At 40.0% G+C, this 25,869-nt stretch overlaps 2 protein-coding genes, 2 long non-coding RNA genes and 1 pseudogene across 4 annotated transcripts; all 5 read left to right on the top strand.

The window, feature by feature from the left end:
• The first annotated feature begins 5,765 nt into the window (after positions 1–5,765).
• LOC133727787 (uncharacterized) lies at positions 5,766–7,698 on the top strand. The gene is made up of 4 exons (XM_062155194.1): positions 5,766–5,930; positions 6,027–6,127; positions 6,882–6,975; positions 7,566–7,698. The coding sequence occupies exons 1-4, from the start codon at positions 5,840–5,842 to the stop codon at positions 7,682–7,684; spliced, it is 405 nt and encodes a 134-aa protein (XP_062011178.1). The 5' UTR covers positions 5,766–5,839; the 3' UTR covers positions 7,685–7,698.
• A 171-nt stretch (positions 7,699–7,869) lies between these two features.
• On the top strand, positions 7,870–8,749 carry LOC133731613 (uncharacterized). The gene is made up of 3 exons (XR_009856733.1): positions 7,870–8,079; positions 8,198–8,255; positions 8,694–8,749. It is a non-coding gene; the product is annotated as an uncharacterized LOC133731613 (long non-coding RNA).
• Positions 8,750–11,869: 3,120 nt separating this feature from the next.
• LOC133728185 (uncharacterized) lies at positions 11,870–13,157 on the top strand. Its single transcript, XR_009855665.1, has 3 exons — positions 11,870–11,998; positions 12,104–12,189; positions 12,885–13,157. It is a non-coding gene; the product is annotated as an uncharacterized LOC133728185 (long non-coding RNA).
• Positions 13,158–16,764: 3,607 nt separating this feature from the next.
• LOC133734054 (uncharacterized) lies at positions 16,765–23,117 on the top strand (annotated as a pseudogene).
• Positions 23,118–23,933: 816 nt separating this feature from the next.
• LOC133730606 (uncharacterized) lies at positions 23,934–25,493 on the top strand. Its single transcript, XM_062158165.1, has 2 exons — positions 23,934–24,308; positions 24,393–25,493. The coding sequence occupies exons 1-2, from the start codon at positions 23,934–23,936 to the stop codon at positions 25,491–25,493; spliced, it is 1,476 nt and encodes a 491-aa protein (XP_062014149.1).
• The last annotated feature ends 376 nt before the right edge of the window (positions 25,494–25,869 follow it).

A 25,869-nucleotide genomic window follows, 5' to 3' on the forward strand; every position in this document is an offset into this window, starting at 1 on the left:
AATCGAGGCAAAACCATATCCGAGACCTCCCAAAGTCTCCGGAATACGTCCACGATCGATATGACCAAACCACAAGTCGATCGGACGCTCGAATCCTCATGGATCAAATAAATCAACCGGTATGAAATCGTAAAAATCATAACAATTTCATACGAACTCCAAAATATGCATATTATATATCAAAACGCTCGTATCGACAAGTAGAAAACATATAATACCAGAAACAGCCCCATACATGGCTGGAACACCGCCAGAACGCCGCCACAGTCAGTGGCGCACCGCCGCCGGTCAAAACTCAATATTTCACAAAACTCTCAACACCAAAGTTCTTCATCTAAGCATGCTTATGAACTTTCATAACTAGCTCGAAGTCAGAAAACAAGCATAAAGGGTCAAAAACTACCTCACAAGCCGTGAACAGTAATCCAAACTGAGTTGAACCAAGTTTTACGTGAATCAATCCAAACAACCACCAAGGATCGATCAAGGAGGCTGCTCTGAGCTCCCCAAGCTCAACTTGAAGCCCCTCCAACGTCGGAGATCGGAGAACTGATCGGGTCCGAAAACACTCAACTGCGCCGCCTTGCAGCGCCGCCGTGGAGGAGAATCGGCGCTAGAGGACACCAGAGGGACGACCAGACGGAGGAGACGATCCTATCTGGAAAGTTTTGTCGCCGGAGACCGCCGCAGTTCGCCGGAAAAGCCGGGTCGGGTCGCCGGGTTCTGGTCGGGTCAGTCGGATTATTTTGTTTCTGAAGGTGCAGCCGAGAGAGAAGAGAGAGGAAGTGAGTTTTCCGGAAATGGAAATAATGAAAATAGTAAGTTTCCAACTTGGGAAACTTCTATTTATACCAAAATAGAAATTCCTTCCAATGGCCAAAACTTTCTCATACGAACTCCGATTCTTGCGTTCCACATGTCCACGAACTCGTATCGACGCGCTCTACAACTTTCGTGAAGGAAGTTTTTGGAGAATCCCAACATATAAAAAGTCAAACTTCACACGACCCCCTAAACTGTGAAATTCGAATATTTATACGTACGAAAACCATTCCACCTCACAAACAACCTACGAATAAAGCACAATAACAATTATTCGTACAACTGATCCATTATTAATTACCAAAATTAAATAACAGAAATCTAGGTCATCACATTATTATTGGAAGATACTAAATTTACCTTGAAGGTGTCATTGTTTGTGCTTTGCATAAGAACATCTTGACCTCTTGCTTCCTCCTCAACGCGGATGAGAGTGATCAAGGTCTCCAAGGAAATCTCCTTTTGTTTGTGACACATGAATTTTTGGAACTCTCTCCAAGTTAATCTACAAAACTTCTCAATATTTCTTTGAATAACAGTGAGTAGTTCATTATAATCATAAACATTATATAGAAATTAGTCAAGAGATAAAAAAGAATAGTTATACTCATCTTTCTCAAGTTGAGATTTCCCATATTGTCGAACAGTTTCTCTTGTGCACTTTCCATCTTCGTTTTTGAATCTCCTTAAAATTGTTGGTGAAATTACAATAAAATTATAATATCTGGCTGAGGCGCGAGTTTCTCGCTTTCTTTAAGGAGATTCAAGCCCTCTGCGGAACAATGTCGGTGCACCAGAAATCTCTTGACTTGTCCCATCTAGGATACAACAGCCCAACAACAAGTTATACGGTTCACACCAATCTACACAAATTGGAGGAACCTAAAGCTCTACCAAAAGAACACATTTCTTTGGCCAAAAAACACACATGACACTTTGAGGGATTTTGAAAAAAAAAGTTGATGAGTGAATAGTAGTGTTTCATAATAGTATTACGTAAAATTGGAGGACCCTAAAGCTCTACCAAAAGAACACCTTTCTTTGGCCAAAAAACACACAAGACACTTTGAGGGATTTTGCACTAGGCCAATAACCTCAATATACAACACTTTTTGCACAACGAAAAAAAAAAAGATGTTGTGTGATGATGGAAAGTCAATCATACAACACGATTAAGAACCCTACATTGTATAAAGCCATAAAAATTTTGAAATTTTTATGTAGAAGGTGATTGCACAACACTGATAAAAAAAAATTTGTTGTGTGAATGATAAAAAAAAAGAGCGGCATATTTCCCTCCTAGTTTGACACAAATTTGGGTTCAAATATGCATTACATGATACAACGGAATAGTTATATCTGTTGTATGAGTGTAGCTTGCAAAATGTCATACAACAGTTTTTTTACTTTGTGTTGTATGATCGAGGAAGATACATTGAGAATGTTTGGATGTGCCTCCCAATGCCACTCATTCCCCCCAAATCTGCAAATTTTTATTGACATATATGTGATGTTGCAAGCTCCTACAACATAAATGGCTTATTCATGTTGTCTGAAGAGAAATGCCTATCTCTAGCGCCAAAGCTAATACTTTGATTGCATATAGCGGGAACTTTCCCTCTTTAAAATCTCAGCTCAAATTTAATGTCTTCATAATTAGATCCGTGTGTTGTCTGATAATGAATAAAATAAAATAAACGCCTCTTTGACATCTTAATTAAGGATATTGACTTTGTCTCCACTTAGACAAAATAGCTATTTCCTCTAAACCATCTCTCCTCAAAACATCGTCTCCTCTCGCTTTCTCTCTCTCTCTCTCTCTCTCTTCCCATATCGCTCTTCTCTCTTATCGTCTCCACAATCCCTTCCTCCATCTACATCTACATCACCGCCGAGATTAGGGTTCTATTATCTTGACTCAGCCGTCACTAAGTTCCATTCGTGAAGAAGATAAGGATTCTGTGTACTGGGAAGAGGGAGGAGGTTCTTCGAGATCTGCTGAAGATTAGGGTTCTTCGATCTCTGGGTTTATAATGTCGATTTGGGGATTTGTAGTCTACTTGATTTGGGGGTTTCACGACAATTTGATTTGTGGGGATTTGTGGGCTACTGGATTTGGGGATTTGTGGGTACTCGATTTCCTCATATCCACTTCCTTTCTCCTTCATCTCTCTCTCATGGTGGCTGCACATGGCGAGCGAGCAAGCGCTGATCCTCATCCACAAGTGCAAGCTTTAGAGTGTCCTATAACATGTCGCAACCATCACTAACGACGTCAAGGACTCTGAATTCTTCAGCTTCATCACCAGTGAGTAATTTCACCATCTCTTCTTTTTGGTATTTGTTCTTATGTTCAATCAGACCACTTTTGGTTCAATTTGGGATTAATTGTGGGGGTTTTAGTGTTTAGGGCCAGCGATAAGTGTTAGAAGGAGAAGAGGAAGACAATTAATGGTGATGATTTGCTGTGAGTGATGGTTTCCCTTCTCTCACTTTCTCACAATTTCTTCTCCAAAGGTGATCAATTCTCTCAATTTCGTATTTATCTTTGTTCGTCTTGAAATTTGATTTCGGAGAAAGTTTCAATTGGAAAATGTTCAACAAAGTTCGAAACTTTTTCATATATTGGGTCTTCAAGATATAGAAAGACCCACCTGCACTAGCCCTTCAAGTGTAATTAAGCACATATGGATGGAGGGTTTTGTTGTTTTTGGTCTAAAGTTTTGGTTTTTTTTTTTTTTTTTCTGACTGATCTCTCAGCAACCAGTCTAAGAAGTTGTTAATTCAAATTGGAATTTGATATATGAGTTTTTCTATTTGCAGGGTATTTGTCTGTGAGCCCAAGTCAGAGGTCAGTTTGTCGCTCTGTGGTTTGTGAGGCTGCTCTAACCAAGAGGCTTGATTATGTTGAAAAGGGAGCTCGCCAGGTTGAGAAAAGGCGCATTTACAACAAGTCCAAAAAGTCTGAGATCAAAACCAGGTTGAAGAAGGTATTTTCTTATCATATTTACATTCTATGAAGTAAATTTATTCAGATTTTTTTTTTTATGAAGATGTTTTTTTTTTTTTTTTTGAAAAGGGGCTGGTGCGGTTGCCCTCAAGCCTTGATTAATGAAATTGCAGAATACAAGGGGGGGACGTAGAGCCTGAACCCCAGATTACAATAAGCATAAAGAGAACATCCTGAAATAATACCAAGATTCTCCATAAAATCTATGTATTCTAACAAGCACCAATTAGCAAAGAGTGCACGAATGCCTACTCCATTTGCTTTGACATAGCAGTGACATACTGGAAAGATAACTCTATCACGAAGAAGCATCATTACAAATAACACAGCTTTCCCACTATGTTGCCGCACGGAAATAAATCCGGCGACACTCAATTTCATCCTGCCACTAGGAGGTTGCGTCCATTTGATCAAGCAAATAGTCCGCCGCCTCGCTAGTCCAGACAAGGCACACTGAGTGTGCATACCGGGACAGAGCCCACTTCGCCCTGCCAAATAATGGTAGGGATTTATTAATGGCATAGAGCCATATTTAACTAAGAATAAATAACCATAAATTAAAATAACAAAATAACATGGGTTAAGGGCTAAAGCCCAAGCCCAACTATCGCCAAACCCTAGCCCAGAATAATCACTGCAGAGATCACGACGCCGTGCTCCTGCCTGCATTGTCCCATCACCGGCAACAACGGCACCACCCACCTGACGCTTCCCCATCTTGCCGGCAACCAGATCCACCCATCCCCAGATCGGGTCTGAGCCACCTAACCAAGATCGAATCCAACCACTCCGATCCGAGCCAAGAAGAACCCAGCAAAGCCACCGGACTGCCATCACCACCAAGTGAACTCCGATCCGACGACACCAACTCGATCCACCCATCAAGCCGGCCGTGCACCGCTCTGGGATATAACCGCACCAGTCCCGCCTACCAAGCGAACGCAAGACATCCCTCCTACTTTCCAGCCACCGTTGCTCAACCCCGACAGAACCTCTAGACGAACAGAACAACGACACCATCTCCCCACAGCGTAGACTTCGACTAGACCGCGCTCCGTAGGACACTCGGCCCCCTCTAGCCCGTCCGACGACAACGCCACGAGGGCGCGCCGTCGGACCGGGCATCGCTCTTCCCAACACTCGACCAAACGCAGGCGGCGCTTCAAGGTCAGAGAGAAAAAATATAGGGATTTTTATGAAGATGTTATAACTTCTGGGTTTCAAGAATTCCTTTAATTGGCTATTTTCTTTTAATGTCTGTAACATTGGTGTACTTGTGTGTGAAAGATGGCATATTGAGTCTATTGACCTTTAGATGTTCAGAGGATGCTTTGTAAAGTCACATGGAATTTACTTGCAACTACAATGTGACGCATACTTTATATTTAGGTTACTTCTTTTTTTTTTTTTTTTTTTTTTTTTTTTTTTTTGAAGCTTAAATTTTGGGCATTAGTATCAAGTTCTATGAGCTATTGGTATCTAAACCTTAGATTAAATTACTTGGGAATAAATGATTATCAGTATCTTACTTTTTATTGTGATTTTCACTCATATTCTGTTTTATCTTCTCTTACAGCTATTTTGTCTGCTAAGATTGAAGTGAAATTGTTGACTGGGGTTATCTAGTATAGTTGTTTATCCAAACTCATTATCATTGATTTTAAAACAAACTTCTGATCAAACTACCGCAAATTTTTTTTATTATTGTATTCTTTTCATATGATTTGTGCTCATGGGTGAATGCTGGATTGCATGCTTTGGGTCATTTTGGTGATGATTTTATACATATAACTTCAAACTTGAATACCCAGGTACCTAAAATGCTGTCTATAACTAGAAAACAAGTGTACTCTCTTGCCCCCAATCGATGCCTCTAGAGAGAACCCTCTCACGGCTCATCGATTACTCAGTACGTCTCTTTCTCGTAATGGATTAATTTGGTTGTTTTTTTTTTTTTTTACAGTGGATGATACGAATAAGGAGATAGAGGAGGTTCAGAGGCAGAGGATGTCCCCGATCTGGTGTGTCAGACTGTCAGCTCGACAACTTCCAGCGCATGGTCGATACCTTCACCACCTTTCGATGGAAGCGCCATCAGGTTGATATTTGTCCAATCTTTCGCAAATTATGAGCTCTAAAACCCTAATTTGTCCTTGGGTTTGATTGAATTGTATTTGTTTTGTGTTGAAATTAGGTCGATTATACGCAATGGAGCGAGGGCTGAAGATTCCTCAGAACAAGTGCACCAAGACCACCAATTCCCTCCTGATTTCACTCATGAAGCAGCTTGAAAAGGTCTTTTCTTCTCTCTTAACCACTTCTCTATACCATTTTTGAGTTTACTGTCAACTGGGTTGGTCTGTTTGCTTTGTTTTTATCAAGGAAAATAACAATGGAACTTTAGCTTTGCTGCCATTACTTGATTTTTGGTTCAAAATCGAATGCTGAGGCTCCCTGTAACAGTCAGTAGATTAGTGAAGCTGTGATATGTTTCTGCTGCTTGTAATTTCAAGAAAACAAGAGTACTTATATATTTCGGCAATGTCAGGGGGTTCTTGTAATTATACTATTTGATTCTAAATAAGCTATACCATTTAATTGGAAGTTCATTAGTGGAGGGGTTTAGGAGAACTCTTTAGGGAGAACATGTGGTTAGTTTAAGTTTGTTGAACGCAAATGAGATTGCTGTTTGTTTTTGGTTTGTACAGGCCCTGTAAGTTCCCCATGATCTGGATAGGATTGTGACCAATCCTTTATGACCCCGAGGACTTGGTTTTCCCTGTGTTTTTTTTTAGAAATGATATAATGACAAAATTCATAGATTTGAATGCCATCTTTGTTGGTGTCTATTGACACTTCTATGCTGCAAGCATTTTCTTTGAATTAACCAGTTTGGTGTGCTTCAACTTGATGTGAGTTTTACGTTTTGCTATGCCACTTGAAACTTTATATATCCTTTTTGGTTAAAGTTGAGGATACAAATGTGTTATTACTGATTTGAAGGTTATATACGGATTTGAGTAGTTCACCTTTTTATATCTTTTTGTAGCTTGAGCAGAAGCAGAAGTATGCGGCTTGGAAAGCAGCAGATATAAGGAAAGCTGTGAAAGAAGGAAGGAAACCTCAGGCTGGCCCCCCTGCAGGTGATGATGATCTTTCAGTTCCCTCGAGTACAACTAGTGGTTCATATGTATGGTTCTAAACTTCACACTAGTTTTCTTTGAGCCTTTTGGACGATTTGGGCTTCTCCTTCTCCTTCTAGTTTTTTTCCCGACTTATTTGGTTTGAAGTGATAATCAACTTTTCATTATCGAGAGAACAAAGTGATAAAGTTTCACCGTTTATCTTCAGTGCATAACTCTTGTTTAATTCTGGTATGCTAACATAGGAAAGAATACAACTTGAGACATCAAGGTTGTATCGGCAGGCTGGGGTTAATGCAGCTTTTTATATTTGTGTATACTTTTTATATTGATCATGTTCATGTTTGTGTATACTTTTTATATTGATCATTCATCACTGTATTTGTGCCTGAAACACCCTCATTTATAACTTCTAGGTAGAAGAAGTTAAATCTTACATGAATTTGAGGACTTTTTAGGTCTGTAATACCTATTAATGATTTTGATGTTTTCCGATACTATGTTTTGTTGGTTATTGAATTTAACCTGATTTACGTGGTGTGTCACCTTGAGCTAGATTATGTTGTTCTAACTTGGTTTTTTCAATGCAGCTTGTTTACCAACTCTGGCCACAATACCAATCTGGATAGGTCTATACCAAGCTCTTTCGAATGTGGCAAATGAGGTAACTAACAGGTCTCATATCAAATTCTCTACTCAATATTGGTGATATACCTATGCTTTGCTTGCCTTTGAATTTTATGAGTGAAGCCACAGAATAAATTCTTCAAAAATGGTCTGAAGCTTTTACTTTTCTTTCTAGTTACCTACTAGTTCTTGTCTATGTATGCGACTCTTGTTATCAGTAATAACTGGTAAAACATGCTGCCAGATTAAGGAAGCAGAGTTCTTGAAGGGGTTGAACATGTTAACCTCATTGAGGCGTGAAAATTTAGTGAAATTGAGGGGATTTTGTTGCTCAAGTGGTCGTGGAGAGTGCTTTCTCATTTATGAATTTATTCCAAATGGAAGTTTGTTGCGATATCTTGACGTCAAGGAGGGCGACATCAATGTTCTTGAATGGTCAATAACTAGAGTTTCTATTGTGAAGGGCAATGCCTAATGGTCAGTTTTTGGCTCTGCGATATCCAATGGTGTGCATAGTATTAGCTTTGCGCCTTAAACTAGTGTATCGTTTTGGAACTTTTTGTCTCTCTTTAATTAAGTGATATTTTTTTTGTAGGAACCTGATGCAATGTAACTTCTTTAATTAAGGCATAAAAAAATTTGGCAGTCAACATGTACGTCTTTCTCTTTAATTAAGTCATAATTGTTTATCATAATTATACTAAATGTCCATTGTTGTTCTAGTTTTGTTTTCATCTGAAGGTATCCCCTGTTTTATTAGAAAAGTGTCTTCTTATTGTTCTGCTAGTCATGTAATAACAGGGTAAAAATTGGCCATGGGATGTTGAAGGCAATTCCATATAACTGATTATATAGGAGGGGTACCCCATGTCCCCCAATATAAGTTTGTCCTTGTTATAGCTCTGCTTCTCTTTTTGGGTATTGCTGCTATAGGCTTGATCATTCAATTCAGTGTTAGAACATGTGCTTTTAGATTTTGTAATATTAGATGAAGACGTGTGCTTTCTGATTTAGTAATATTAGATGAAGCTCAGGTGCTAGTGCATGTTTGAGTTAGCTTACTAAAAGTACTCTTCTTACATGTTTTGCAGATAGCATTGGAGGGCAGTTACAAGGAAGAATTTGTTCAAGGAATTTGACAACCATCAATGAAGACTTCATAAGAGACATGTTTTGGAACATGTGTATCAGCTTGGCCCCTATGAATGGGCAACGTATGTCGTGAAGGCGTATGTGTAGGAGCTAAAGGAAAGCATAAGAGGAAGTAGGTTGTTGCTGAAGGAAAGCATCATTTTTGTGCTTCTCTACTGGTACAATATTCATGCACTGTGTGGCATGTTTTGTAACAAATAGTTTGTATTTGTATCAGCTTTTGATATCCCAAGTAGATGGGCATGCATTTGAATGCTTTTCTTCTTTCAATGTTGGCTTGGATGATTGGGAAATCCTCCCTTTTAAAGTTTGAATGATTTTCTTCAAATAGTATGAGTTGGATTACTCATTTCATAGATTCCAGTGTCTTTTCTTTACAATTAGTCACTGTTCATTAGGTAAAATGGAGCATTATTATCAATGCACAAAATCTAGAAAAGACGATTATCACACAACAGAATTTCTAATGTTAATAATGTTGTCTGAAGTAACAATTTGGATGTTCACACAATTAATCCTTATATAACATGCAACGGTTCTAACAAACATACGTTGTCTTATTTACAATCACACAACTGTAATAATTAGAATACGTTATCTAAAACTAACACACAACAATAAAATTTCCAAAAGTGAAGTATGAGGATAACTCATACAACATAGAAAATAAAATGTTGTTGTCTAATTCGCCTTTCATACAACGGCTCGGAAACAACTTTCGTTGTGTGAATAATGCCAATGACATGTGCAGCATGACTGCGCGGCAACTATGGCTGCCATATGCCGAGAGAAGGCACAACAATTTTAACCAAATAAGTGCTGACTGTTTGTGATTCCCACAACGGGTTTCCACCGTTGTGCCATTTTTCATCACACAACGCTCCGATACACAACGGAGATCGTCCAAATCACACAACGAATTTGGTCAGTTGTCTGTTAGCTTTTTTGGCCTAGTGTTGGAAAGAAAGTTGATGAGTGAATAGTAGTGTTTCATAATAGTATTACGTAAAAGCAAGGATATATTTGAGCACGCAACAAATGATGCTATTTATAGGCTCTTAGGACACTCTTTGCAATTAATAGGGTAGTAACCAAATGCCATAAGTTACAAAAAATTAAAAACCCAAATAAATCAAAATAAATCACCATGAGTTACAAATAAAATTCAAAATAAATTCTGAATTTAGACACACAAATAAATTCAGAATTTAAACACAAAATAAATTCTCCCAAATTTAATTTCAATAATAAATAAAATATTAAAATGTTACAACAACTTCTGGTTCATAACATTATATATATGTCTCAATTTACTCTAAAAGTTGGACAATATTGGAGGCACTTAGTGTAACAATATTTCAGGATAGCTTAAAAATCTTCTCCAACCATATTGGAGGCACTCAATGAGACAATACTTCAAATTTGGTAACATGATAGTAGATCATTCAGAGCCATAGATCAAGATCTATAACTCTTGATATGAGTGTTACCTTAGCTTGAGTAAACGTCAATTATGAAATATTGATAATTGCAATGGACCAAATTCATTTTGAACAGCTGGGCAAAATGATATGCATGAAATTTCGAGATCTATAATCATAACAATAAAGTAACTTTATCATGTGGAGAATCTCAAGTTCTGTCACGTATATATGTATAGTAACAAAGAGGAGGGACGTCAAGCCCTCATATAATTGGAGATCCAAGAAACTTGAGATTTCAATTTTTCCATTTTATAACAAACTCTTAAGAAACATCAGGTTCCTAGATAATTGGATTAAGAAACATTTAGTTTCAATGGGAACTCTAGAGGTTACAATAAATATGAGGAATAACACAATAGTGCTTTCAATTTTGCTTATTGTAAGCAAAAGACATCAGGGATGTGTGATAATCTCAATGTTCTTATTAGTCAATGCAATTTAATTTGATAGTGCCATTTTGAAAATGGCTTGATAAACATCCCCCATAGAGTGTACCATAGACGACACATGCCCAATTTTTAATTTCCTCACATGTGTGGATGTTAGGACAGTATTTACATTGTCTCCTGATTTCTCTCTTGCCATGATCCACTTCTGGTGGCATTTCATGGTATAACCATGTCAATCAGCTATATTATTATACAATGAGATCCATGAGAGGGAGAGATTATACATGTCCTAAAACGAAATCTACAACCAACCCTAAAACAGAACATTGGGTTATTCAACTAAGAAGAGAAAACAAGACTTGATGTTATATACCAAATTCATGTTTTAAGACATTCCCAATCACGATGAAGTACAAAATAGCATAAAATTCAAATCTTATTGACAACCGTAAAAGCTCAAGCTTTGGTAGAAATGATGGTCTAGGGGAGGTTTATATTTGTTTACAAGTATTTTTTATGGTGCAATTTACACGGATCACAGGTCATAAACTATAGTTGGTTTATAAGTTCTAATTTTTTCCTTTCAAAAAAAAAAAATTCTAATTTTTTATTCGAGAATAAATAAATAAAATTGTATTATTATAAGTTACTGATTAGAGGCTAAGTAACACATTAGACATTAGTGCGGACACCAATGACTAAGATAGTTTCATGTAACATGAAACACCAATACATCATGTGTTGAGTAGAAAATATAAAAGAAAAAAAAAATTTCCTTTGATCCTGAAAGAAGGGCGAGAGGAGAAACGAACAGGCCCAAATCATCCAAACAACCCGGGAGGCCCAAATCATCCAAACTAGATGGAAACCCAAGATACAGAAAATTGAAAAAGACTTGTATTTTCACTGAGAATCAATCCTCTGCTGTCAAGTTTGAAGCTTTACACAGAATAAGGTACAAAAATAGAGAACTTCAAGCTTCAGCCATAGCCAATTCCTCAAGCAAATTCTGAAACCACAAACCCAGTTCCAAAATCAATTCTTTTTATTTCTGGGTCCACAAACAAGAATCGCCATTGAAGCCATTTAGAGGTAGCACAATTCAATACTCTGCATCAAGAATGTCATGTTCTCAGTACCTGTTAGATTGATTTGCATGCATATATGTGTTGTTTAGTGCTTTAGATTCCTTCATCAGGGTCATTGTTTTATGATCAGTTTTGGTAAAGATTGGAGCTTTAGACTCCCTCTCAGTCTCTCACGTACTATACTGCTCTAAGAGATCAAACCTTAGATGTTAGATCCATAGTTTTGTCTTCTACTCTTCTTCTTCTTCTTCATCTTCAATTTGGGGCAATCAATCAATTCAATGTAAGTATGATTTCAATTTTGTTCAATTTAATCCATTCAATTTGGTGCAAATTTTAGGGTTAAAGATTGATGTCGAATTCAATTTCGTGGGTTTTGATTTAGCAGTGGATTGAGGATTGTTCTGTGTGCCATCGATGTGAGAGGAATGATGACGGTAGAGTTATTTGCGGTGGAACTTGCTTACGAAAATGGTATGGATTGATTGACGAATCTGGGTTATTTGTTTGTGATTCCTTAGTTTAATGAATCTGGGTTGTTTAGTGAATCTGAGTTATGGAATGTTGGATTGGTTTGTTAGTTACTTAGTTTAGAACTTTAGTTGGACTAGTTGCCTGACTTGCCGCCGTAATAGGAATGATCTGGATGTACATGTAAGATTGGATACGTGTCTTGATGATTACTCTTTTCTGTAGCAATTTTCTTTATTGGATAGAAACAGAGGAAACATGATGCTTAACCTCCAAGATTATTAGCGTGGAAAATAGCACTCAGAGTGATTGATATATCTCCTAATACAATCAAAATGATGTGTATGGTTTTGGAGTTGTTATGCTCGAATTCATGTTTGGAAAACCAATTCTCAGCAAGTATTAACTTGTTTCGATCATGCTATACTTATGGAGTTCCAGCCAATTTGAGAAGAATACATTATTCAAACAAAACTTTTTGTACCTGGCTTTATATACCGCTGCACTTTTTTCCCCCTTTTCTTTTTCTTTGTTTTCTGCCACAATATAATCAAGATCCTAACAGATTTTTCAACACTGTAATAAGTCATAGACATACCTCAGAAACTGTGGGCTTGAGAGACTTGAGCCTAGCTTAATAAGACATTTCATTCTTCATGGCATGTCTCTGCTTACCCAGTTTTACAATTATTTTGCAGATACGAGTCAAACGTATGATTAGCCAAGGAGTTATAGAGCAAAGTTCATTGACATATGCCGTAATACGTGTCAGACATCTACTGCTGATTTTGTTGTTGATTTTGTTCTTTGGTTTTGTATAGATACGTGTTTGAGGGTAAGGCTCACTATGCCCCTTGACTAGGTGTATTATTTTTTTCAAATAATAAAATTCTCTCGCGCCGTCAAAATTATATATTGTTTTTTTTTTTTTTTAAGAAACCCAAGCCCACCCAAGGTTTCAATCCTGGATCCGCCACTGATCAGGGTCATTGTTTTATGATCAGTTTTGGTAAAGATTGGAGCTTTGAGAAATGGTGTTAATCATAGCTGCTTGATTGTACTTGTTTTGCTACTAGTGTTAACGTTAGAGTCCGTGGAGGTCTCTAGTTAGCTTTAGAGAGAGAGAGAGAGAGAGAGTGACACGAGATGTATAGTGGTTCGTCTCCCGCCTTAGCGGGAAACTACGTCCACTTGAATGTTAAACTAGTGTGTTGAGCCTTGCGGCCCAAGGGGATTACAAAAGATGTAATGGGATCGATTGAGTTGTGGGAGGAGGCATTCCTTTTATAGGTGAAGGAAGCCATCTTCTTTACATGGTTTTTGATGTGGGACAAGCAAACAACTATTCTAGTATAGAAATGCCTAGTTGTGAGGGCAACTTGGCAAGGCCGGAAAGGTGGCTTCCCGGCGACGGATTTGCGACTTCCCGATACCGTAGCGTAGCTTGAACATAGGGTTACAAGGTGCAAGTAGCGGTTGGGCCTCACCATGGCTTGTGGGTGTCCCAAAGAGGGTGTTACTTATGCTTGGTGAGATAGCAAATACACCATATTGTTGGAGGTATGTACAAGTCCCCGATAATGTTCGTCAACTCGTAGTTGAGGTTGAATGCTCCATAGAAATAATTGAATTTCCTTAGAACAAAATAGGTGATTAGTACATGAGTATGTAAAATCAACACTAGTATTTTGTATATGTACTTTGATAAGATATTAAGCAAAAGTATATATGTGAAGTAGTAGTTGACGGCAAAATGACATATTTAATTATGTGCTCTAATATGCATTTCAATTTTGACCATGAAATTATGAATTTCAAAGTAACAATGGAAATAAGTCATCATGTGTAGTAGGCGTTGGAGCCTTTATAGACATACCCATATAAACAATGAACCATAATGACGAAATTGGGTTTGGACCAACAGTCGTTGCTATTTTGAATGTGCCATTATAATGCCAAGAAGCATATATCACGCATGATATTAAGCATAGCATTAGTTAACGTGGTCTTTTGATAAAACTATTTAATCAAGACTGACCATATTATATATGTATGCTATAGCCACCTATGCTATATGGAGTTAGTGCGCATGTGCGGCAGCTGGCATAAGGTTTGTGCACTAATGAATAAGTAGCAAGGTAAGATGTACATGTAGTGATGTATAGCGGAGCTAGCATATATAAAGCAGCAAAGATTATCATGCTTATATGAGGTCATTGGGGTCATAAGAACAGCAAACATCCAAGCCTGCATGGTTATGAACTTTTGATGGGTGGTATGAATGACGCATGTAGCATGACTATCAATATGCAATCAATAAGCATGCACTATACTTTGCATAAATGAGAGATGTGTTTAAAGCATGGCAGTTTTCAAAGCACAGCACAAGCATCACATGCTTTTGTCAGTAAACATATATATTATATGCCTGGTCACGGACGTGCAGCATACATCAAACATATATATAATATTATATATGCCTTGGACGATTATAGTATGCATATATATATATATATGCTTTAGCTTTGCAGCACCGAGAGAAAACTCATCTGTTTTGCAGCTTTGCAGAAAGAAGACTTTCCAGTTTTCCAGCTCCAGGCGCTGATCAACGTTTAGGTGAGGAGATTTTGGTATGCAGCAAACAACGTTCTGGCAGTTCGCAGAGCTTTGCCTAGTGGAGCTGCAGTTTTGCGGAGGCCTGGCTCTTGGTGGTGAAGTGCAACAGACTATCCGGCGGTGAAGCTTTGACTGGCGGTAATGGCCGGCGGAGGAGCTCTTCAGCGGAGACGCCGGTGGTGGAGAGCGGTGATGCTTGGCGGAGCTGTTGTTCAACGGAGCTTGGCCAGCGGTGATGCTCGTCGGAGCGGAGCTTTGGTCAGCGGTGGTGCTCGGCGGATCGGAGCATTTGGCCCGTGGTGCTTGAAGAACATGGGTTCTTGGCGGAGGTTTTGTTTAGTGGAAAAACTCAGCGGATGAAGCTTTGAGGTTGCCGCTGATTGTTGCCGGAGTTGAGCGGAAGAAACTTGGCGGTGATTGTTGCCGCCGATGATGATTGAAGAGTGGGTGTCCACAGTGGATCTCTGGGTGTCCAGACCTGGAGGTCAGCGGGGACGTAGAGCTCGACGGAGGCCCGAAGCTCGGCGGAGGTGTGAAGCCCAGCGGAGGCAAGGTTCAGCAGAGGTGGCTGGTTCCGTTGGTTTGAGGCTAGCGGTGAACAGTGTGGCGAGTATTTTCCGTCGGAGGTTGGCCTATTGGCGGTAGCAGTCGAGCTTGCCGGCGGTGCCTAGCGGAGCGGAGGGGAAGCTGAGCGGAAGAGAGGTTCCGCTGACGGATCTTTAGCTGACGAGAAAGTTGCTGCTGACTGGAGCTTGGTTTTGCCGCTACATGGAGCTTGGCCTTGTCCGCCGACAGAGATGAGCGGCAAACATGCCGCTGAGTGGATCTTAGCGGAACCACCGAGGCCTAGCGGTGCTAGCTACTGCTGTGGGTTCCGGCGACCGTTTACCGCTGCAGCCTGCCGCCGAAGGTTACCGCTGAATGGAGGTCACCGCTGAGGTTGCTGCCGGAGCTGGGAAGGCTAGCTGGTTGCAGTAGCAGGGTCGCTAGCCGGAGGCTTTGATCGGCGGAGCAACGGAGGGTGTGCTGCCGATGGAAGATCGTCGCCGGCAGTGGTGCCTAGCGGACAAGGCTTTGCTGTTGGTGTTGATGATCGATTGAAAGAAGACAGTAGGGTGCCCAAAGGAGACCTTTGGGTGTCAAGAGTCACTGGGCACGAATTTTTTTTTTTTTTTTTTTTTTCAGGTCAGCGTTGACCTTTTGAGTTGGCCGTTGACCTGCCCTTGACTGGCGTTGACCGGACCTACTCGGCGTTGACCAAGCATTGATCGGCCTAAGCTCATGGTACGTGACGAAGCCCTTGTGTTGGCTTCCCACAGACGGCGCCAATGTTAACGTTAGAGTCCGTGGGGGTCTCTAGTTAGCTTTAGAGAGAGAGAGAGAGAGAGTGACACGAGATGTATAGTGGTTCGTCGATCTCCCGCCTTAGCGGGAAACTACGTCCACTTGAATGTTAAACTAGTGTGTTGAGCCTTGCGGCCCAAGGGGATTACAAAAGATGTAATGGGATCGATTGAGTTGTGGGAGGAGGCATTCCTTTTATAGGTGAAGGAAGCCATCTCCTTTACATGGTTTTCGATGTGGGACAAGCAAACAACTATTCTAGTATAGAAATGCCTAGTTGTGAGGGCAACTTGGCAAGGCCGGAAAGGTGGCTTCCCGGCGACGGATTTGCGACTTCCCGATACCGTAGCGTAGCTTGAACATAGGGCTACAAGGTGCAAGTAGCGGTTGGGCCTCACCATGGCTTGTGGGTGTCCCAAAGAGGGTGTTACTTATGCTTGGTGAGATAGCAAATTCTCCATATTGTTGGAGGTATGTACAACTAGTTTAATTTATGTACCTTTTGTTGTTTTGTCTGATGGTTTTTAATTGGAGAAATCACTTTGTTCAGTGACTATTTAATTAAGTTTAGATTTCTGTTCTTTTCATGAGGGTGTAAGATTTTGTGAGTATCTATTGCAATTTTGATAGCAATTGGAAGCAGCATAAAGTTGTTGTTTGAAGTTTGAACCATCACTCGAGGATGGAAAATTTAACGTTTGATCTAAATTTAACATCTCTGATTGAATTTGGCATGAATGTTAAGATGGCTGAAATGATGATAGTGCTTCTTCTTCGTTTATTTGGTTGCAGGTTTGGGATGCTCCAGTGACTGCTTTGAAACAAATCTGTGTTACGAAGAAAGGAGGGGACCCAAACGAACAAAAAGATTCCATTTTTCTTGAAAACCCAGATACATGGAGCATCCCCAGCAGCCAAAAAGAAGAGTGGCATTTTTGTTGATTGATGGTGTGGGCGATGTGTCAATACCAAAGTTGGGATTTAAGACTCCTCTTCAGGTGGCCAAACTGCCGAATTTGGATGCCATAGCGTCTGATGGAGTTAATGCTCTGATGGACCCTGTTGAAGTTGGTCTGGGTTGTGGAAGTGACACAGCCCATCTTTCTCTAATGGGTTACAACCCTAGGGTATATTACCGGGGCCGCGGTGCATTTGAGTCCATGGGAGCAGGGTTGGCAATGTCACCAGGTGACATTGCATTTAAGGTGAGTATTATTTTAATCATCTCATTTCTTCATAAAATGGTAGCTTGTTGTAATGATAGTTGCAACATGATCCTGGATGAGCGTTTTCAATTTGATGCATTGCGGTTGATCATTATCACATAAGACACAGAAGCCGTGGGACTCAATGGATTTTGGTCCCATATCGACTTGATATGATTAATGGTTAGCATAAAAATACGAAGTCATTTCAGCAAAATGTTTGTTGCTATAAATGCTATCCTTCAGATTATGAATGTTCTAGAGTCCAGGGTGTTCCACAAAATAATGATTGCGAACTTTTATTCTTCAGTCTAATTTTGCAATGTTGGATGAAAAACTGGAATAGTCATCAGTAGGAGGGCTGACAGACACTTTGAAGAAGAAGGGCCCATACTGTGTGCAGCACTCGATGGATTGAAGTTGCCTTCTTTTCCCGAATATGAAGTCAGAGTCAGGTGAAAGTGCAAATGTTTATTGTTACTGATGTAACAGGCTTCTAATTTGATGTGCATGTATTTATCTCTTTTATCCAAGTGTTTGATCGAACCCTACCTCCTTTATGCAGACAGCTGAAAAACTATCAAAAGTTTGTTCTATTTTGCATCTCTATGATTATAACGCATCTCTATGATTATAAAATTTGGACTGTTTTCAATTCTTAAGAGCACATTTTCTGTCCACCGGTTGCAAGTACTTTCAAATACCTAACTCTTTCAAATGCTCATTTGCTACAGGTATGCAACAGAACATAGATGTGGAGTGGTGGTAAAAGGACCAAGTTTAAGTGGAAACATATCAGGAACAGACCCGTTGAAGGACAACCGTTTACTTTTGCAAGCTGAAGCTCTAGATGGTAGTGATGAGGCACGACATACAGCTAAAGTTGTTAACGAGTTATCCAAGGAAATGTCAAAGATTCTCATTGCTCATCCACTGAATGCAAAGCGGGCCTCTGAAGGGAAGAACATAGCTAATGTTGTCCTTTTACGAGGCTGTGGTATCCGGATTGAGGTATGTTATCTCAAACCTACGTGATACTTGTATTGCATCATGTTGAACTAATTACTCAGCAAACCAGATGCAATCTTCTATGTTCTTGCATTTAACAGCTTTCTCTGATGTTATTTAGTGGTCAGACAGCCACCATGTGCAGGAGCACTCCTCTAAAATATCTGATGTTTCTATACTTGGCCTACTCCTCTGAATGCGTCCATTCTCATGATTTATGAGTTCTGGAATCTGGTGTTCAGCTTTGCTCTTCTGATACTTCAGTATGCGCCTATACTCTAGTATATTAATCTTTTGAGCAGAACACCTACTGGTGGACATTAGGGGTTATTATTTCTTTCTGGCAGCCTCATAGGCAATGCTTGAACTTTCCACAACTAGTTGTTTTAGTAATACTCCTGAAAGTACTAGACATATCCCATTAGAATGTCAACTTTTATAGAATATTGAAAGTCTAAGAGATCTCCAATCCAAGGATATCCTTAGGCAGTTAGGCCTACGAGCAATTTTGGCCGTACAAGATCTCAACCCTCTTGTGATGGTTTACATATTAGGACACATATATTTAAAAAATGTACATCATGTCTCCTGTCTTCTTTTTCTAAAATACTCGACATATTTCAGGTTTCTCCATTTGCAAAGAAACATGGGTTATGGCCTTGTATGGTAGCTCCAACAAAAATCATTGCTGGATTGGGCTTATCTCTTGGCATTGATATCCTGGAAGCTCCTGGAGCAACTGGAGACTGCAGAACACTTCTAACTTCCAAAACAACTACAATAGCCAAGGCACTCTCAGCTCCTCTGCAGTCTTGCCCCAATGTGTTTGTGCCAGGGGAAGATGAACACAAACCAGGCCGATCAGATGGCTATGATTTTGGGTTCCTCCACATAAAGGTCATATCTACTTTTCTGTGATGTAGCAGAGAGCAACAGTAGGTGAGAGTATGATTTGGGTGGGTTTGGGAGTGTTGAGAGAATAAGAAAGCAGAATGATTTTAGAAGAAACAGAGGGTTCTTAGCTGTAGAAGGGAGAAAATAGAGCGAGGAAGGTAAGGGGTGAGAGAAACCAAGGCACAAGCCTTCAAAAAAGATTTAATTTTAATTCATTCCAATCTAATTTGGCTTACAATAGATAACCATATTTATAGGCTCCAAACACAACCCTTAGATTCCTAGCACACCAAAAGACTACTAAAGACTTATTAATAATAAGACTCTTCAATACTTATTAAATAGACATAAAGACACACTCAAGACCCTTGAATACTCACCCTAAGATTTTAATACTCTTAAAAGCACTAGGCTCATAATTGTTCTACATAAAACTGAAAATTAACCTGACAATACCCTTAGACTACCATGGAGACTTTCCTTTGGACCAAAATGGGGTGGGCTTAATCTTAGGTTTCCAAAGCGGATATGTCTTTTCTAACCAAGTCATTGCTGCTGCATTAATTCTCCCCCTCTGAAAAGAACTCGACTCAGTCGAGTTTGGAATTGGACCAAGTATAGAATCATCACTTTCAGTCTGTTTAAGGAGGAACGTGCCAGCTGTCTTCTTGAGCTTTATGGTTGACAAAACTTTAGTTGGTACCAATTTGAACTCAAAACTTCCATCTTTGAAGGAATATGTGTTGTTATAGCCACAGTGATGTACCTTCTTATCATATAACCATGGTCGACCCAGAAGAATATGACACACTTTCATGGGCAGCACATCATAGGTCACGCTGTCAACCAATTTCCCAATAGAGTATGTCACCAAACAACGATCATTGACCTTGAGATTTGTGTTATTTACCCATGCCACCTTGTAAGGACTTGGATGTGGTTCGGTAGGCAACCCAAGCTTGAGAACAGCTTCCTCAGAAATGACATTAGAGCAACTCCCTCCATCTATAACTAGGGTACACAACTGACCATTGCACCGAACACGGGTCTGGAAAATGTTACTCCTTCGCCAATCTTCCTCATGCTCTTTTTGCATAGTGAGAACCGGACGTAGTACTAAGCATGGGTCATACACTTCTACCTCCATCTCTTGCTCAGCTTGCAATTCAACAACTTCATTTGCCTTTTGTTCAGGGTTGGCGGATGCAATAGGATCTTCCTTATCTGCAAAAGCAACTAACCGATTTGGGCATTGTCCCATCAAGTGTCCAAAGCCTTTACATTTCCAGCATCTAATTTCATTCCTCGTATTAGAGGCAGGACCAACAGCCTTTTGTGCACTCTTAAGAGTAGAACTCACTAGCTGGTTGGAAAATGAGGAACCACCATGAGTTTTCTCATCTGAATCGCTAGTTGTAGATGTGAATCCTCCAGAAGATTTGTCAAGTGTCTTCCCTTTGTTTGAAATTGACATGGACGATTTCTTCTTATACTCTTCCTCCATTTGGTATGCAATCTGGACAGCATCATTCATAGTATAAATTCAACTTGCTGCTAATCCCGAAGAAATATGAGGATTCAAGCCTTTGCGGTACATCGATATCATGATGTCTTTATTCCATGGAAAATCTGATTTTGCAGCCAAACTAAGGAACTTATTTGTATACTCTTCCACTGATAGGCTTCCTTGCACCAATTCTACGAACTGCAGGTGTACCCGTTGCTTGTAATTAGGTGGCACAAAGAAACGTGTCAAAGTCACCTTCATGTCTTCCCAAGTTCTAGTCACCGCAAAATGAGTTTGTTGGTATTTTTCCCACCAAACTCTAGCTGTCCCCTTCAATTTAGCTTCTGCAAAAGAGATTTTTCGCTCCTCTGCCAACTGATGCCATTTGAAGTAACTTTCCAAACTATGTAGCCAATCAAGGAACACCTCAGGATTGCTGTCTCTATTAAAATCAGTAACATCCAGTTTCACACCCTTTTCTGAACCAAATTGTCTTGAGTCTTCGTGCCTAGAATCTGAAAATGAATTCCGGCCTATGCTTCTTTCACCATCTTTTGACTTCTCCTTAACCAAAGCAGACATAGATTGAAAACCATGTTCCAAGGAATTCAATTTTTCAAGCACCTCTTTGAACATCTTCTTATAACCTTCAGATTCTTGAGACAAACTGTCCACTTTGGATGAAAGCTCTGCGTTGGTAACCATTGTAGATCTAAGTGTAGGGATATGAATGAGCAGTTAGGATGTTTTGCTCTGATACCAAAACTGATGCAGCAGAGAGCAACAGTAGGTAAGAGTATGATTTTGGGTAGGTTTGGGAGTGTTGAGAGAATAAGAAAGCATAATGATTTTAGAAGAAACAGAGGGTTCTTAGCTGTAGAAGGGAGAAAATAGAGCGAGGAAGGTAAGGGGTGAGAGAAACCAAGGCACAAGCCTTCAAAAAAGATTTAATTTTAATTCATTCCAATCTAATTTGGCTTACAATAGATAACCATATTTATAGGCTCCAAACACAACCCTTAGATTCCTAGCACACCAAAAGACTACTAAAGACTTATTAATAATAAGACTCTTCAATACTTATTAAATAGACATAAAGACACACTCAAGACCCTTGAATACTCACCCTAAGATTTTAATACTCTTAAAAGCACTAGGCTCATAATTGTTCTACATAAAACTGAAAATTAACCTGACAAGACCCTTAGACTACCATGGAGACTTTCCTTTGGACCAAAATGGGGTGGGCTTAATCTTAGGTTTCCAAAGCGGATATGTCTTTTCTAACCAAGTCATTGCTGCTGCATTATTCTGCCTCATCACCATGTAATGTCAACACTTTTCATATATTTCCACACTTGACCAGAACAGAACTTTGTTAATTTAGTTTCCTGAAATGAAAGAAGTTGATGGTGGCATAGCAATTACTTGCCAGTAAACTTTAATGTTGGATGCTCTGCTTGCTTGCTTAGTTGTTGGTCCCAGATAGTGTTTCATACTGAGGCAGATTGTTTTGAGATTTTAATACTTAGGTCCCCATTTCATAATTGGTAAAGGAATCTCTGCTGGTTTGCATTGCAGGCTATAGATGATGCAGGTCATGATAAGGCAACCATTTTCAAAGTCAAAGGATTGGAAGCTGTGGATCGAGCTATAGGGCAGCTGGCCAGGCTCCTTTGGGAGACTGAATCAACTTGAAATTTCAGTACTTCTTGTGTGTTACAGGGGACCACTCTACCCCGGTTGAATATGGAGACCACAGCTTTGAGCCAGTCCCATTCACAATATGTTCATTGAAAGATTTTGTGGGTGCTGTAGGTGTGGAAACGATTTTGGGTGGTCCGCTTGATCCATTTCCTCTTGCATCCGTAAAAGAGGGTGAATATCCAATAGATGTGGAGATGGAACAGGAGCCCACCAAACAGCCTCGAGCTTTCAATGGTGATTCAGTTTGTGAGTTTAATGAGATAGCGGCAGCAAGGGGATGTCTTGGACGTTTTTCTGGTGGTGAGATGATGGGAGTAATAAAGAATTTCCTGGAGCTAGAAGCGTGAGCTGCTCAAGTTGAGAGTGTGCTGCGACCACTGCGTATATACCCCACAAAGGAAAATGGCTACAATTTAATGATATGTAGTGAAGTTTTGAAATCCTTTAAGAAAACAAGAGAATTGAAAATAAGCATGCCAAGAGGTTTTCCTTTCAAACATTTCTTTAGGTAGACTTCTTTTATGAAATCTGATCCTTCCTCTCCTGGTATGCTATCACTCTTTACATTACAGACTGAGCGTGTAAAGAGGTGTTCAATCAAATTTTTCTTACTACGTTTTAACACGGTTTGATGGGTTAATAAACACCGCAATTTCGTTGCTATAGTCTGATGCTTACACTTTTCTAACCTAGCAGAACACGAGCCCCAGCTAATAAAAATGAACTAGTATCCAACAAAAACACAATTATGAGAACCCACAACGCAGACCTCCACCAATACATCAAAGGTGAACCTATTATCTTATTTTACTCGTAGCAATATATACAGTAGATGTTTGGCCTGTGCCAACCTAAACAGCCATGGTATCATTTCTCATAATGCCTTGCAATTTTTTTGTTTTGTTGTTGGGTCAAAGCCTTCAATATTTTGATGTTTAGTTGCTGGGTTCTTCAATAAGCAACTAAATTTTTCGCACCACCATTCCTTGATCCTTAATCCTTCACCAACACTTGACCAATATAAAAATTCTAGCATCATTGTTGTAGTTAATTAAACACAACATATATACAAGTGAATCTAATAAATAATACGTACCAACATTTGTTGAATGCAATCATGAATTATATATGAAGCAAAAGATGGAATGTAACGATGAAGTCTCGTCAACCTCGTACCATGCTCCCATAACTAATTCATCACCAACATGTTAATGAGTGACACTACTGAGTGAATATATTAATGACCGAAGCTAATGAGACTGATCTGAAGCCACGCATGATCATGGTCATCTCCATCTTCTCCGCATTTCACTATTTGAACATCATTTAACTGATAAGATCGATAGGTTGGCCTGAGCGAGTGATCGAGCGTGCTTATAAATAGCATGTGTGGAGCAAGATGTCTATCCACACAAACAAGATCACTAAACTAGAGGGATCTATCATCTATATACTTCATTAAGAAAATGTCGTTCCTATTACCACCCACTATTACTCTGAAATCATCGTATTTCAATCAGTACGTGAACTACAGCAATGATTCTGATTCCGAAACGCATGGCTTTCTCAAAGTCAACGAATCGAATGTCTTCAGCTCGTTAGCAAAGTTCGAAGTGGTGATGGCCAATATTGGGACGGGACTAGTCCATATAAGGTGCTCCCAGAACAGAAAGTTCCTGCGAATGAGAATTGAGGGTGATGTGTACCTTTCTCCGGAGGCTGATGAATCAGAGGAGGACCAATCCAAATGGTCGTGCACACTATTTGAGCCTCAAGTAGCTGTAGATGGCAACCTCGACAAAGCCCGGTTGTTCCATGTCCAAGCAATGCGATATGCAACGGTATTGGACGATGGTGGAGTAAGGTTCTTCAAATTAGATGACAATCAGAGTGATCAGGGTATCTTCGATATCACTGACTAGCAGTCATTGGTGATATTGCCAAAGCATGTGGCCTTCAAACCCAGCAACAACCTTTACCTTCAGCTTGGGGAAAGTAATCAGCTCAGGTTCGTGTCTACAGATAAGGGGATTCCTGCTTCGTGGTTCGAAGTGTCCACAAATGGCGATGGAAGGGTGCAAATCAAGTACTACAAGAACAATGCCTACCTGAGGTTCGGCGGCGGTGACTACAGCAACTGGATTTTTGCTGACGGAGGCAGCGCCTCGAAACCTCCCACCTTGTTTTTGCCAATCAAGGTAGACACTAGTGCGGCCGCTCTCCAATGCTTGAGCAACGACAAATTTTGCGCCCTACACACCTATAAGTATGATTATGCAGAAGGTCTGAACGCGCCTGACACTAGTACCAGCATTTCAAACTTGTCACGCATGAGGCTGGAAGAGCTTGTTCTCTCGAGGAGAATCTATAATGCCGACTTTGACCTTAAGAATGCCATAATCTACGGCGAGACCCCGGTCACCATGGCCACCGCAAACGCCAGCAACAACACCTCAGCAGAAAACACTGTGGAATTCAAGTTCGCATACAAGGACGGTAAGAGCAGCACGTGGAAGGCCAGCCACTCGTGGATGGTAGGCGTGAGTGTCTCTGCCAGCTTCAAAATTCCATTCATCGGTGGTACTGACGTCACTGCTTCAGCAGAGTATTCCGGATCCTATGAGTGGGGAGAGACCATTGAATCTGAAAACACATTGGAGACCACCTACAAGGCTACAGTGCCGGCAAACACTTCTATATCTGTGAGTCTGATGGCGACCAAGGGAAGTTGCGACGTCCCTTACTTGTATTATCAGAATGACGTGCTTTATAGCGATAAATCCATTATCTATAAGAAGGATAATGGGGTGTACACGGGTGTCAATTCATACAATTTCCGCTACGAGACTACAACACGGAAAGAGCCTATATCTATAGCTGATTTGCTGGACCCGTCGGCCGACCCTACCATAGAGCAGATGTTGCCGGACCCATCGGTCAACCCCACCATAGAACAAATGATACCTGAGCCCGTGCCGTCTGGATCAACCACCAGAGTGCAAAACAAGGTCAAAACCCTAGCATGATTGAGCAGAAGAGTGACAGTCGTGGGGTAGCATCTAGAAACCCTCACGAGACAGACTCGTCCCGTAATGACTCATACATATCTACGGGTTGAAAGGCTTGTTGCATATGCTCAATGCAATCGACTATCCTGCGAAAGTGGAATTTATGCTTTCTGTTTTTCCAATTTTTTGCTTTGATTATCGTGCGTGCGCGCCTCTCTTTGTGTGTTTTATTGTCTAAGGAATAAAATTTGTATTTGCTTTTATCTAGTTCCGGGAGGAATTAAGTACTCGCGAATGCCCCACTATTTTACTTGCATGATTATTCAAGATATCACAATAACTTTATCAAAGATGTTTGTGATCTCAATATATTGTTCTTGGAACTAATCTTTAT

Source organism: Rosa rugosa, chromosome 2 (genome assembly GCF_958449725.1).
Source record: "Rosa rugosa chromosome 2, drRosRugo1.1, whole genome shotgun sequence".
NCBI classification, from domain to species: Eukaryota; Viridiplantae; Streptophyta; class Magnoliopsida; order Rosales; family Rosaceae; genus Rosa; species Rosa rugosa.

What these genes read in the sequence shown, in the direction of transcription:
- LOC133727787 (XM_062155194.1), top strand. Translation starts at nt 5,840, where the DNA reads ATGTCCCCGATCTGGTGTGTCAGACTGTCAGCTCGACAACTTCCAGCG. An exon ending in TTCGATGGAAGCGCCATCAG is followed by an intron (nt 5,931 to 6,026) that starts GTTGATATTTGT and finishes TGTTGAAATTAG; the next exon opens with GTCGATTATACGCAATGGAG. An exon ending in TCATGAAGCAGCTTGAAAAG is followed by an intron (nt 6,128 to 6,881) that starts GTCTTTTCTTCT and finishes ATCTTTTTGTAG; the next exon opens with CTTGAGCAGAAGCAGAAGTA.
- LOC133730606 (XM_062158165.1), top strand. Translation starts at nt 23,934, where the DNA reads ATGTCGTTCCTATTACCACCCACTATTACTCTGAAATCATCGTATTTC. An exon ending in AAGCAATGCGATATGCAACG is followed by an intron (nt 24,309 to 24,392) that starts GTATTGGACGAT and finishes ACTGACTAGCAG; the next exon opens with TCATTGGTGATATTGCCAAA.